The sequence below is a fragment of the Natrix helvetica genome, assembly GCF_964273705.1.
Source record: "Natrix helvetica genome assembly, chromosome: 2".
NCBI classification, from domain to species: Eukaryota; Metazoa; Chordata; class Lepidosauria; order Squamata; family Natricidae; genus Natrix; species Natrix helvetica.
This window is the reverse complement of record NC_138552.1, coordinates 74,771,539-74,785,033: the sequence shown is the minus strand read 5'-3', so window position 1 is coordinate 74,785,033 and position 13,495 is coordinate 74,771,539. Positions and strand designations below refer to the sequence as shown.

At 41.5% G+C, this 13,495-nt stretch overlaps 1 protein-coding gene across 1 annotated transcript; it reads right to left on the bottom strand.

Annotated features, from left to right (window-relative positions):
- Positions 1 to 2,608: 2,608 nt before the first annotated feature.
- On the bottom strand, positions 2,609 to 12,573 carry DMRT2 (doublesex and mab-3 related transcription factor 2). Its single transcript, XM_081944813.1, has 4 exons — positions 12,329 to 12,573; positions 8,719 to 9,235; positions 6,776 to 6,878; positions 2,609 to 4,012 (listed from the first exon to the last, which is right to left on the bottom strand). Exons 1-4 carry the CDS (start codon positions 12,373 to 12,375, stop codon positions 2,961 to 2,963), a joined length of 1,719 nt encoding a protein of 572 aa, XP_081800939.1. The 5' UTR covers positions 12,376 to 12,573; the 3' UTR covers positions 2,609 to 2,960.
- Positions 12,574 to 13,495: the final 922 nt, after the last annotated feature.

Below are 13,495 nucleotides of genomic sequence, written 5' to 3'. Positions count from 1 at the left end.
TATATTTAATCTCCTTCTATTAAATCTCTTATCTGCTTTGATGCCTCACAATAAATGGGGGAGGAGAATACAACCCCAGGTCCATTTGGGCTTCGGAATAGTAGGCAAAAATAAATCCAATCAAATATTTGTTCCGCCATTATTTCATTCCCATTAACAGTGAAGTTAGGCAGTTGAGGATCTTAAGAAATATAGAAGAAAGGAAGCAGTATCAACCTCAATGGAAATGGAGCAGACAAAATGGCAGAGAGACAGAAAAAGTACAAATAAACTAATAGCAGTGATGGCTTGGGGTGGAACTGCAGTTTCTGCCTGAAAAATGAATTTATTCCTTGGGTCTACTCCTGAATAGCAATTGTAGTCAAGGTCATGCCTCCACCAGTGACTTATAATAATTTTTCAGTGCCTTCGTGCCATTACAATGCAACCATTGAATTGCTATAAAACATGTCCACATTGCTGTCTTTTTGGCACAATAATAATTGGATAACTTTAAAATATGCTGTTAAGTTCCTGGTGAAGAAATGAAATTCAGACAGGAAGCTAGATGTGCCTCTTCGGGATAGGAGGAATTTGTCATCCACGCTCTGCTAACTTCCAAATTAAAGTGCTGCATTAAACTCTACCCAGAAGGTAACCCAAGCTGTTTCAAGTGAATGATGTGGCATCTCTTGCAGAGCCTGCTGCTTCTGCTTCTCTTTTCCATGTCATATCTTAGCAGGGAAAAGAAAGAGTGCTTCTGACCATATACAAAATGCCTTCAAATGGGATTTTTGTGCATCACACACACTGAATCAAATATTACTGGCCCTTGCCAAGCAACTTTTATCATTACAGCTTATCATTCTAAGCTAATTTGTGTGGCTGTGGACAAACAAATTTAGAAGTAGGTCCAGCACTATGGACCATACTCTCCACGATTGTTCCCCCTTTCCTGAAGTTCTTTGCCACATTTAATTTTCGGCAAAGCCAAGAGATAGGCTCCTTCACATAGCCAGGGCTCCAGGCCAGGCGCAAACCCAAGTTTTGAAGGCCCTGTAAAAAGCTAGCAATCGGGGTTAGTCTGGTCTCAGAAGGAACGTCTCAAAGGCTTGGAGACATGGCAGAAAAGGGTCTCTTTCTGGGACCACCAGCTGACAGTCTTTAGCCCATGGAGTTCAACCTTGGCATCTTCAAGACTTGTAGACTTCAACTCCCAGAATTCCATAGCCAGCTACTCTGAGAGTTGTTGCCCACAAGGCTTAAAGTTGCCAGTGTTGGACACAATGGGAGCCAGTTTTGCCCATCCTGCTGGGCCAGGTAGAATGAGTCGATACAGTTGGGGAGAGACATTTCTGTAATTTACTGTCTCACACCATAGAGGGATTTAACGATAAAAACCAGCACCTTGAATTGCACCCAGAAGCACATAAGAAGCTGGGGCAGCTAAGGAAGCAACAATGTCACCTGCCAAGCAACTAATGCTATTAACTGCTTGCAGTGCTGTATTCTGCACCAGCTGAAGCTTCCAAACGCTCTTAATGGGCAGTCCCATGAAGAACACACTGCAATACTCCAGTCTGGAATCACAAGCCCCCAATCCAGCAACAGGCAGAGCTAATACACAACCCAAAGGTGGTTGTGTAGACATGGCTGCCATCTTTTTCCAGCAGGAGCCATGAGTCTGGGATGACCTCCAGATTTCACCTCAGATCTGTTTGGGGCAATATTTCCTCATCCAGAACAAAATATGGAAGGAAAGTCCCAAGAACCGGGAGATCCAAAATTCAAAGCCACTCAGGCTTGCTTGGATTGAACCAAAGCCTGATGCACCCCGATTCAGAATCCCACACCTCCAGGCATTAAAACAGAACCTCCATGCCCTATGGCACTCCACAAAGTATCTTGGACCCACTCCAAATTGTAGCTGACACTTAATGCAGCCCTTGACCTAGTGAAAGTTGGCAATGCAGGCCAAAAGGACCAGTTCTGATCAGGATGTGGCTTATGTTATCCAGAATCACATTAGTGATGAAAAAAATGTCCTAGGTATGTAACAAATTAAGCAGTTCCCTATATTCTTAGAGAGATTTTGAGAGAGGGAACCTACAGGAAGTTTTGTGATAGGTCTCCTCTGCACATGTGGTAAAAGGAGGGCTATGGTGAAATACTATATACGGTATATCAGAATACTACAGGACAATTTCAAACATCTCTCCTCATCTTAGGCATTGGTGAGTATTCCAGGAAAGTATCATATGCATTACATTTTGCATATAAATATTAAAAAGTCATGAGTAACCATATTGCAATAAGAAATATGCATACAATCCGGAGCAATTAATCTAGCAAGTCAAATGGACAAATATTGAATCACCTGGGGCCTTACTTCTATTAATCTGAATGACCCTGCTTCTTTTTTTCCCCTGGACTCGATTTGATGATTATGAATCTAAAGTATTATTCTGCATTCATGTCATTCCAACAGAGATGAAATGAAGAGATTCAACCAACTGGGGCAGATTTTGCATACATGTGTGTATGCATTCATAACTCTTAATGCACAGAATGCATTATTTTAATTTGCAAAACATTTAAATATTTTATTTTCATATAAAAACATGCATACTATGTACATTTTAATAACCCCCTTTACATCTGTATTTTCCAAAATTATGGTGGCAAAAGGCAGTGGCTATGCATTTGGCATACAGCATATCAATAATTGTTAACATTTTAGAATAGTCAATTCCCCCAAAAGGGCATCTCAGTCAGTCTGAAAATGACTGATGTTAGTGCTGCGTTGTAGTTCAAAACCTGTCTATTGGAAATCAATTTCAACAAAATCTGAAGAACGTCTTTCAAGTGCATGGTGGACGAAGTGCCTAAGCAGAAGAACTCTCTAATGAATTCAAAAGGCACATGTGGTTAAGTTCAATTCTAAGTGCCAATAGATTTGTGTGGAAGATCACATTCTCAGCCTACTGAGAAACATTGGTGACCATTGAAGAGGGTCGCTTAAGAATTGATTCAACAGAAAATGGTAATGGTTCATTTGTTGATAATTTTGTTACAACTTGTTTAGTCTCCAGAAAGTCTTTTGCATATCTGTCAATGCTGAATTTGTACTTTTGGTTTTCTCTGAAGGTACACTCTCTATATTTCTTGGATGCCTCATCAAAACTGGTTTTTAACTCTGATCCTGATTTGCTATGAAGCGTCTGCTGGAATAATGAATGGAATGGGCTATATTTGGATGAGGGTGGCAGTAGCAGATGCTGCTTGTTGCTTTCTTTGTTGATCTTGTTGAGAGGCGGGTCCTGATGAACTGTAGGATCCTTGCCAGAAATCTGTGAAAAGGTCCTCTTAGGAGATGAAAATGCTGACCTCTCGTGAGCCTCCTGAGAGATGTTTTGTAGTTCGTTTTGCGGTGTCTCAAGTTCCCGAACATGAGGATGGTGCAATGTGTTCTCATTTTTTGACAATGTGATGTCATGTTCAGAGGTGGGAAAATCCTGGCCATGTGAAGCTTTATTGTCCCAAGCTACTCCAGGTTTGAGAGACTGGACTGTGGTAGCGTTTAGAAGGCATTGCTGATAGAGAAGGGCATCATTGAGAGGGCCACATTTTGGCCACACCAAGAATCTGGAGGGTAAAGGATATTGCCTGTAGGTAGTGGCCACACTCAAATTTGATGAGATCAGTTCCATGTTTCCTGAGCCTGAATACTGCATAGTCAGATCTAAGCAGGTAGGTAGAAAACCACAAAACTCCTTACTGGAAGCTTCAAGTTGATGAGGGTTAAAACTTTTATAAGAATTGTACTCGGGCCCATGTACCATCCGGTTTGGCAGGAAGAAAGCGGCAGCCTGGGTGGCTTCCATCATTTCTCGTTCCTTATATTCCCGTTCAAGCATTATGTTCTCAAGTTCTTTGTCAGCAAAAGCCCGTCTTTTTCTCATTCTGTCGCTAACAGGAGGTGGCAAGGACGAATTCCCTCCAAGGTAAGGTTCTGCTGGAATGGGGCGATAACCTTGGAGGGGAGAGAATAATTGTTTTAATAACTAAAAAAGTGTAAAAAGAGCAAAATGTTAAGAGAGCTAATGTACCTACTGTAAAAGAACATGGTCTCTCCCTGCCCGATCACTGATGACCTTGAAGATAATGTTTTAGAGTATGGCACTTCGGTGCATACACAGTGCTTTCTTGCCCTCAACAGGTAACTTCAGAGTTTATGTAAATTTGAGGAACAAGAACCTGAATGATTTTCCCCCTTTATTCTGCCTCTCGGTTGACACCAAAAGCAAAACTTGCTAATTACCTGCCAAAGTTTATGATCAATCTTTGCATCAGATGTTTAGACACCTATTTATAGAAGTACAAGTTGTCCTTTTGATGAGATGCAAAAAAAATATATGCAAGGAACATAGTGCTTTTTGCCTCCAACTACTAATTACTTTCACCATATCCAAACTCATACTGAAGCATCACAATAATAATTAGCCGGTAAATCAGTTTTCATGCCCCCATTTCACTACATTAACGTTTCTTTATTATGATACTTATCAAATGATTTTGAAAGATCAACTGGTGCATTTCTATTCTCTAAAGGTGAACCACTACGTACACAGAGGTAAAGATAAAATCCAAGGAGTACTAGGAGAAAAGAGAAAGAAAGTTAAGACAAATCAGAAAAGGTAGCATGAACCGTAAGAATGTTTCTACTCCTACAAGGAAAGTATCCTTGCAAGAATGTAAAAACTGAACCAAAAGAAAAAGAAGAAATATAAAGAAATCATTTTGTATAGTTAGATGACAGTCCTATTTCATTTAGCTGGAAATAAAGCTTAAGTAAATCCAATGGATTTTACTCTCCAAAATTATGGTATTTGCAGCTCTGACTTATGGTCTTCATTTCACATAAAATAATTGTTATCAGCCACAGCCACCATTCAAAAAAACATAGGATTCAAACTGCATATAAAAATAGAAGTTGGGATCCATTTATTGAATCATTTTGAGTAAATGGTGATGAGTTGAAAACAATATTCTGAATTTGAGATGTCTTGAAAACTCAAAAAAGCAACTAGTCTGAAAACTTTCAGAAGCTCATTCCTTACAGATTCTGAATTTTATTCCTTGTGGTCATTATGCTTGCTTTTACACAAAGTAGTAATACCATCTCTTCCTTAAGTTCACCAATGATCATTCTCTTTAAGATATCTTTAGTGTCAACCCATAAACCTAAAAATTGAACTGTCCTTCAAATCTGTCCATATCTTAATATTTTCTGGTGATTAGAAAAAAGCAAAGAATTTTCAAAAAAATCATTTTATACTCATGGTAGTGTGTTACCAATACTGGGGGAAAGGTGTAAAGAAAAACTGGGGAGATTCTTATAGCATTACAACTTATAGCCTATAACTCTTGATTAATATCCACTAATGACATCATGAGAGGTGCATCTCAAGTATTTATTTGCTCAGAAATAAGTACTGCTTGTCAGCGTGACAAAGAATAAAAAACTTTCACAACAGCAAATTTATGAAATTTCAGAAATTTTGACTAGATCAGATATCTATTTTGGAAGAAGGCAAGGGCAAACAATTTCCATATTATTGTTTGGAAAAATAAGTTCAGATAAATGAAGTCACCAGGAATCAAAGTCAACTCATAGGAAATTTTTAAACTGATTTTGTAAGGTTCAGTTTACTACAACAGAACAGTTCTATAGTGAACATTACTTCTCAGATATAGTATATGCCTTATTGAGTTCAGTGAGACATAATCCCAAATAAGTTTATGCAGAGGAGAATTTCCTATTATACACACATTTCCACAGGCCCATTAAGCATAATTGTTCAAAACCATGAATAATTTAATGGCATTTTCACCCAAATAAAACATTTATATATGGTATAAAGCTGCAGTGCAAGATGTCACTAGCTTGAATAGAAATGGATTGTTTCTATTACTAGTGGATTGCTTCTATTACTAAATTACTAATTTTCTCAACACTACAGAATTGGGTAAGAGACTTTAGATTTACTAAATCTATATCAAATGCTAAAAATAATAAAATAATAGGATTACCGTATTAGGAAGCAAAAGAACTCCACTATGAATACTTTCAAAAAGGTAATACTATTCAATTAAAATTAACTATTTTAATATATAATTTTCCTAGGATACAAAGTTACATATGCTTTTGACAGAGAAATACTAATTTAACTTCTCAAAATATCACTTTATGTTTTTAATCAACAATTATTTGAATACAGATTGAAAAAATGAAGAGAAAGTTGGAATTAAAAAGAATTTGTTCACTGCAACTACTCTATACTTTATTTTTCCTAATTTAATCTGACTATTCCTTTTAGGAGATGGAAAGGGAATTTCCATATGATATTAGCTATTTTTAAAATCCTCAAATAACAAGGTATGTAGACTGTGTACTTCTTTACATAATCTAATCTAGTCCTTATCACAGTTGCCAGAGATTATAATTAAGTTACTGGCTATAACACTGTCATCAATTCATTTCTAAGAAAGCATCTTCTATTTTTTATAACAGAATTAAAGTGCACAAATTACAATCTAATTAAGAAGATTTTGTTCAAAGGCTACTGAGATTTGTAGTGAATCAGGGTCCTTGAGTGTTTACAATTGTCTAATTTTCTTAGTCTTTTGATTATCAAACTGACAGACGTAAGATGTTTATATATTAAAAAACCAGTCAAAAATAATTCTGAAATTATATAAAGAGAGGCAACTTCAAAGTGCTAAAAATTATTACCTTCTAAAATGCTTTTAGCCAACAAACTAGGCGTCCGAACATGTCTCTGGTACACTGTTCTGCGCTCAAAATTAGCCTGTTTCCCTGTATGTCCCTTCTTATCCTAGTAGAGAAACATGGAGGGGAAAAAGAAGTCAGAGAAACTTCATAAATTATGTATATTCATATTATTCTCAGCAGCATCAATTTCTGAGGTTGCAGTTTTGGAAAAAAAAAAGCCAGTACTCCTCATATTCCCTGAATTAAGAGACTAGAAAGAGACTGGGGTTTCACCACATTTTAAAATCAATCTAGCAGCTGCATTTATATCTCTTCATAAGTTTTGTTTAGCCATTTGACTATAGTTCAATGTACTATGCAAACTCAGAAAATGGGTTAATCAATCAAGTTAAACATATTCTCATTTTAATGGAATTCCTTGACTTTAAATATATTAGGAATTTAACTTCTAAACAATTGGCTCAAAGGTTTAAACAAGTTATACTGTATAGTTTTATTCCAAGCTCCCAAATACAGACAGCAGCCAATAGCAAAGGAGAAATATACTTAATTCTTTCAATCAAATCAAATATATTAAATACCTTTAGCTTTGGCTAAAATATGCAAAATACATTTTGATTTTGATTAGGAATGATTAGGAAGAAATTGCCAAAATGCATACCATATTATACTCTGTGGTTGAAAAAGTAAAGGTAAAAAATGCCAAAATGCATACCATACTATGCAGTTGAAAAAGTAAAATGCATTTTCTAACATATTTGATACTACTCATTTAAAAGGAAAACCTTAAGAGTGTCATACAGTCCCTTAAACACTATGTGACATAAATATTCCTTTAACAAAAACTCTTGTTCTAAATTAAAATTGACTTTATATCCGTTTGAAATCCATATGTGTTTTCTTTTTAAAACCTTAGCTTCTGATATCTTATTTTTATTTTTTATTGTACGCCGCCCCGAGTCTCTTCGAGGAGAGGGAGCGGCTTATAAGCCTAATAAAATAAATAAAATAAATAAATAAGTCTTAAAGCTGAGGAAATAATAGAAAAGACTGTCTGGGGAAATGTCTATTTGGGTATATTTGTTACAGTCTGGATTCAATGTGTCCCCCTAGCAAATTGTAAGACCTTACATTCAATGCTTTCAGGAAGCCAAGGAAAACAGGTAAATCGGAAGAGAGGTTGCAACTCAAGCTGAGAATAAATTCCATTGGAATTCGGAACCTACTCTTCCGCAAAAATCCAAATGAAAATACTTGGGTCGAAGCTAAATCAGTCTCACAAAACTGTTAGATTAGGTCAACTAACAGCATCGGCATCTTGTAGTCAGTTTAAATCCAAGCAGTCAGTTGAGGCCCATTAAAATATGTTATTATTTTATTTTTGTATTTTTGTATTATTTTTCCTTTGGGAAGGAAAAAGGTGCTCCAGTCCAGTTCTAGAAAGCGATTATTATTATTATTACTGAAACCGCTCTGGTCCCGGAGATTCCCTGTCCCAACGCAGCTGCCCGCACCGTCCCGGGGCGGCGCCTCAGAGGGTCGTTGGGGGCTTCGCACCTGCCCCTTCATCAAAAAGGAGGCCGGTTCGATTCCGCGGCCGCCGACCTCAGGCCCACCGACACCTTTTCCTCAGAAGATCAGCTCCCCCCGGGCTCAAACCCGGCCAACGTCTGCGGGCACCTGAAAATCCACGGACCGTGAAGGAGCAAAACCTCCGAGCAAAAGCCGCCTTCATGGGCGAGGGTAGCATGCGCGGGCGGGCCCCTTAAGAAAACGCTCCGCCTCCCAGGCCAGTTTTTTTTCCCCGCGGAGGGAAAACAAGACAGGAGAGGATGGGGGTGACGGAGGAGCCTCGCCCGGAGAGCGGAGGGCGGAATCCCCCCGGGGGAGCCAAGAAGACCCTGTCTCCCAGGGACGGGAGGACGGGCGAAGCCGGCCCTTACCTCGGTGGCCTGCTGCCTGCGAAGCGCCACCTGGGCGGCCATGACACGCTGCCGCTCCACCACCAGCAGGCAGTTGGCACACTGGCAGTCCCGCCAGCGGCAGAAGCGCTTGTGGCCTTTCAGGCAGGACACTACGCCGTGGTTGCGGCAGCGCGCGCACTTGGGTGTGCGGCTAAGCTTGCGGACCGGTTGCTCCCCGCCGCCTACGCCTCCTTCCTCCGCCGCCGGCGACGGCGAGACAAGCTGCGGCTGAGGCAGCCCAGGCAACCGGAGAAGGCAACCGCCCGTTGCCCCGGCTTCCTCTTCGTCTTCTTCGCCGTCATCGTCGTCGTCTCCCTGGTTGTCGTCTTCATCGTCGTCGTCTCCGGCGGCCTGTAGGGAAGGCGCATGCGGCGGCTGCTCGGGCTCTTCCAGGCTCTCCACGTCGATTTCCCAGGCGTCGGCGGCGGGGCCCACCTGCTGCCCCTCAGCCATGGCTCGCGCCCCGCGGCTCCCGCCTTCTCCTCCAGCTCGCTTCCTGCACGAGAGAAAGAGAGGGGAGAAAAGAGGCGCGGCGGCCTCGCATTAGAGCCGCGATCTGGCCTGGCTGCCCTTCCCGCCCATCTCCAGCCGCCCGCCTTTTCCTCGCCAGATTGACGAGGCTGCTTGGCCTAGACCCGTCGGGGTGGGGGTGGGGGAATGGAAATTCGCGAGGGCCACTGCTGATTTCAGTATCCGCGGAGAGTGGGGCGTAACGCACGCCACTTCTCGGGGACTTAACCCGGGGGAAGGGTCTCCTTGGGGGAGGGGGGGCGGAAGGCTGGGGAGGGGGAGACGGGAGGTTGTTCCTTAGTTTTCCTGTCATGCTTGGACAAATTGTACCCACGCCGCGAAAATGGGATTTCGATTCCTTCGCTCGGACGCCGGCCGTCCACACACACACACCCCTGCGCTCCAGCAGCGCTCAAGGCCCGAATGCGGCGGAGGCTTTACAAATGAAAACGTGACGCTTCTTGACTCTCCCTTGAATTTGCAGGAGTCGCCTTGAATTTGCAACTCCTACCATCCCAAATAAGGACCGCGATGGGAATTGTAGTCAGATACATTCAGAAAGGTAGCGGGGTTGGGCAATAAAGCTGGCAATTCTCTAGAAAGGCTTCCCTGCAAACGCGATGCTTCTACCCTGCTCATCTCCACCTTTATTGCCCAGGAAGGTTTGGTGCGCCTTCAAGGAGCAAGGTCAGATGAAACGCAGGGGAAGGGGAAAAAATCGCAATTGGATTTATCGGGCGTTTGTTTGTTTTTTTTAAAGAGGTGCTCCTTTTTATTTTTATAGTGATCTAGTTTTCATAGGGCACTCTGTTTATTAAATAGGGTTTAGTGAATAAATCATAGCTCCCTGGGGTCACAAAAAATGTTAAAAATCTCCTTATAGCTTTGGCATGATATGGAATGCTCTCCCACCATCCTCATTGCATTTCCCTTCTCTATCTCTGTGGTAATAAAGAAGCTTCATAGAGTGTGGGTCAACCAGGTGTGTTCTACTCTGCTGTCAAATAGAGGGAAGGAAAGGATGAGGCACAACTTTAAGATCAGACCAGAGCTGTCTTTAGTGAAAGGTAGAAAGTCCCCCTTCCATTAACCAGAAAGATTGTGGCCAGATTCATGTTTCTCTATGAACTCAAGAGAGTTTAGAGCTTTGCTGTCTCCCCCTTGTGAAAAAGGTAAGCATTGGTCTTAATTCACACATCTTTATGGTGTGCATTTGCTTTCCTTTTAGCCTGACGTGAATGTATCTACTGTAGTTTAATGTTATGCAGGAATATTCTAGATCTTATAAAGTGGCTTTATAAGTGAATTAAACACAACTGTCATTTTCATGCAAGGCATTCAACAGTAAGTAAAACCAAACAAATTGTTTAATTGGATGTGTGAATTCAGGCCCACACTATACCAAGATATTTCCTAAGTCTATCCAAAAACACCTTTTAGCAACTTCTGAGAGAGATCTATATCAACATGAAAGCAATATAAAGTTGGGCTTCATTGTAGGTTTTTTTAGCACATTAGGCAATACTATAAATTGCCATAGATTAAAAAATGTCAAAAGCCCAACATGCAAGGTGGGGTGGGGGCTGTCTCCAAACAAGACATGATTGCAGGATATTCTCTTGTAATCTGCATCTAGAAATTCAGAATTTGCATTACTGTGGGCCATAAGGCTGGCTTTGGGAGATTTAATTTTAAAAATTCCACTTAAAGAGACAATTCTGACTTGCTAGGATTTTCTTTACATATTCTCTTTGTTTCCATTGTATATCTCATATTTTTAAATATATATTTGGATATAATTTTCATAGTTCCTGCACCTAGAGAAAGGTATCTCCTTCCTTTAAAATGCAGTTCAGAAAATAGCAAATATGAAGTTATCTGTTTAAAGCTCCAATCCTAGTCTTGGTTATCTAGAAATGTAATTTTCTGGAAGTATAACTCCATGGCTGCTTATTGCATATTTCCCTTCAAGTACAAATGAGATAAATAAAACCAGATAAATTTGACTAGAAGCATGAGTAAAATATCACAATAACTTTCATTTGTTGACTCGTCCTCACCACACACTAAATCCAATGCATGCAAGCTACATTATGGCTTTGGGAAATCTGAGTCTAACCAATGCATCCATGATTTGTTGGCTGGTGAATTACTTTGGCATCTAACCTTATTTGTATTCTAGTGTATATCAATATAGAATGATAAAATATAAAGGAGAATGGATTTAGCCAAAGACATAATTCATCTTTTATTTCTTAGGTTACGTGTAAATGTAAACTATACCTTATACATTCCTAACAGCAAAAATACTTTAGCCAGAGTTTTGTGTCAGGAGCATGACCTTCATTGTTTTCTTTCAACCACGGAAAGCTTTTTTTTGTGCCATTTTCCAGTCTAAAGATCAATTGACCCATAGGAACACCCTGCTTCTCTCTTCAAAGGAGATTACTTGAGTCACTGAATGCAGCACAGGGGGGTCTCAGGATGCTCTATCGATGTGGTCTGTGGACGTTCAATTTGCTTGCATGCAAAATAGACACACGTAACTAGAAAACACACCTCTTGTGTCTTGCCCTTGGGATCAGGCTTGACAGGAGTTGTAATCCAACTGGTCAAGCTGGCTGAATGTATGGCGTATTACACAGCCTTATTTGCCTGTAGGGATCTTCCATGTTCGCAAAACCGCTACCTTTCAGAATAAGTGCCCCGTATTAAGTACGGCCTTAGTGCTAAAAGTAAAGTTACATTTCGACTCTGGGCAATAAAATGCTGGGTTTTTTTAATCCCTCGGCGTTTTAATGCTGGTTTTAAATGCAAGGGCGTCCCAAAGCGACTAGAATTCATCGGCATTTCCTTTAGTGGACTCTGGGTCTCTTCCACTGCCCTGACAATACTCTCAGACCCTGGAAGGAGGGTAGAAGAGGAGACCGCTAACGCCCCCGCCTGCAAGGTGCCCATCCAAGACAACCCAACTGAGGGGACTTCTCAGGGGAAAGGGGGCCCTCCTCTCCCCTTCCTTCTTCGCGTAACCTCCCCCCTCCCGGGCTCTCCAGTCCCCGACCTCTCCAGAACTACTCACCACAACCAAGCGTCCGAGGGGGGTGCAGAGGCGCGCAATAATGGCATTCAGTCCCGCCCGGTGCCCAGACCTGGCGAAGGCGGGGCGCGCCGAGAGACCGCTAGAGGCGAAGTGACTTCAGCCTGCCCAAAGCCTCGCCCCGTCTCCTGCAGCCTCTGAGCCGTGGACCGGGGCGATTCCTCTCGGGGGGACCCACAGAAGCAGCCCAACCCCGCAGACGCAGGAGCTCAGGACGTAGAGGAAGGCAAAGCTCGCCAGCGGCAGCAACCACAACGCCTGCCTGTTTCTAAACTCTGGACGTCCCTCTCTATATGATCGGTCCCAGGACGCGAACACCCGCCCGATCGACCCACCAATTGGTGAGTGGTCGGGCCCAAGGCTCGCAGATTGGCTGCGAGGAAATTCCAGATGTCCCCACCTCTCCGACGCTCCGCCCCTTCGGAGGTTCTTGCCAGCGTCTCGGCAGCTGTTTCTTCCCCCCCCCCCCTCCGCGCTTGGCGAGATCACCTTTTATTTACCAGCCTCCGCAGAAAAATGAGTTATGTGTAAAAGGCTCTGTTGGTAACCCAAGACTGAAAAGAAAGTTAACAGCTACGAAAGCAGAGCTGGAGGATAAATATTGTTGCGGAGGCAACCGTGTTCCTTATGAGTCAAAAAAAGAGCTAAACACATCTTTCCTAACCATAAATCCTCCAGAGTGGGTCTAAATTCCCCGAAAATCGGTTCTGATATCGCCGAGGGATCTAAAGAGGATTCTTTGACATTTGCTATTATTCTGCGATTTATAAACTTCAGAAATAATATTATGTTCTATATCTTACTGCAATAAATCCATTTATTTCCCTTTTGTAAAAAAAAAACAGAGATGCTCTCGGATATACTTAAATCTCACTAAACCTAATTCTTATTAAACTATCCTTACTTTCCATCGTCCTTAAATTATTAGCGGCAACCGAAATACCCTTCCGTTAGGCGAAATTTAGATGGAAATAATAGAAATTGTATTTCCGCTAAAACGTATACAAGTGGTACGCAAAAACGATTGTATTAAACAATCTTAACACCTGGGATCCCAGGTAAATCCACTCAGTCTTAATGCCACCCAAAATTTACTGTGAGGACAGTAAGAATTTATGAAATAAAATGGCTTGCTGTGTCCCTTTTCAC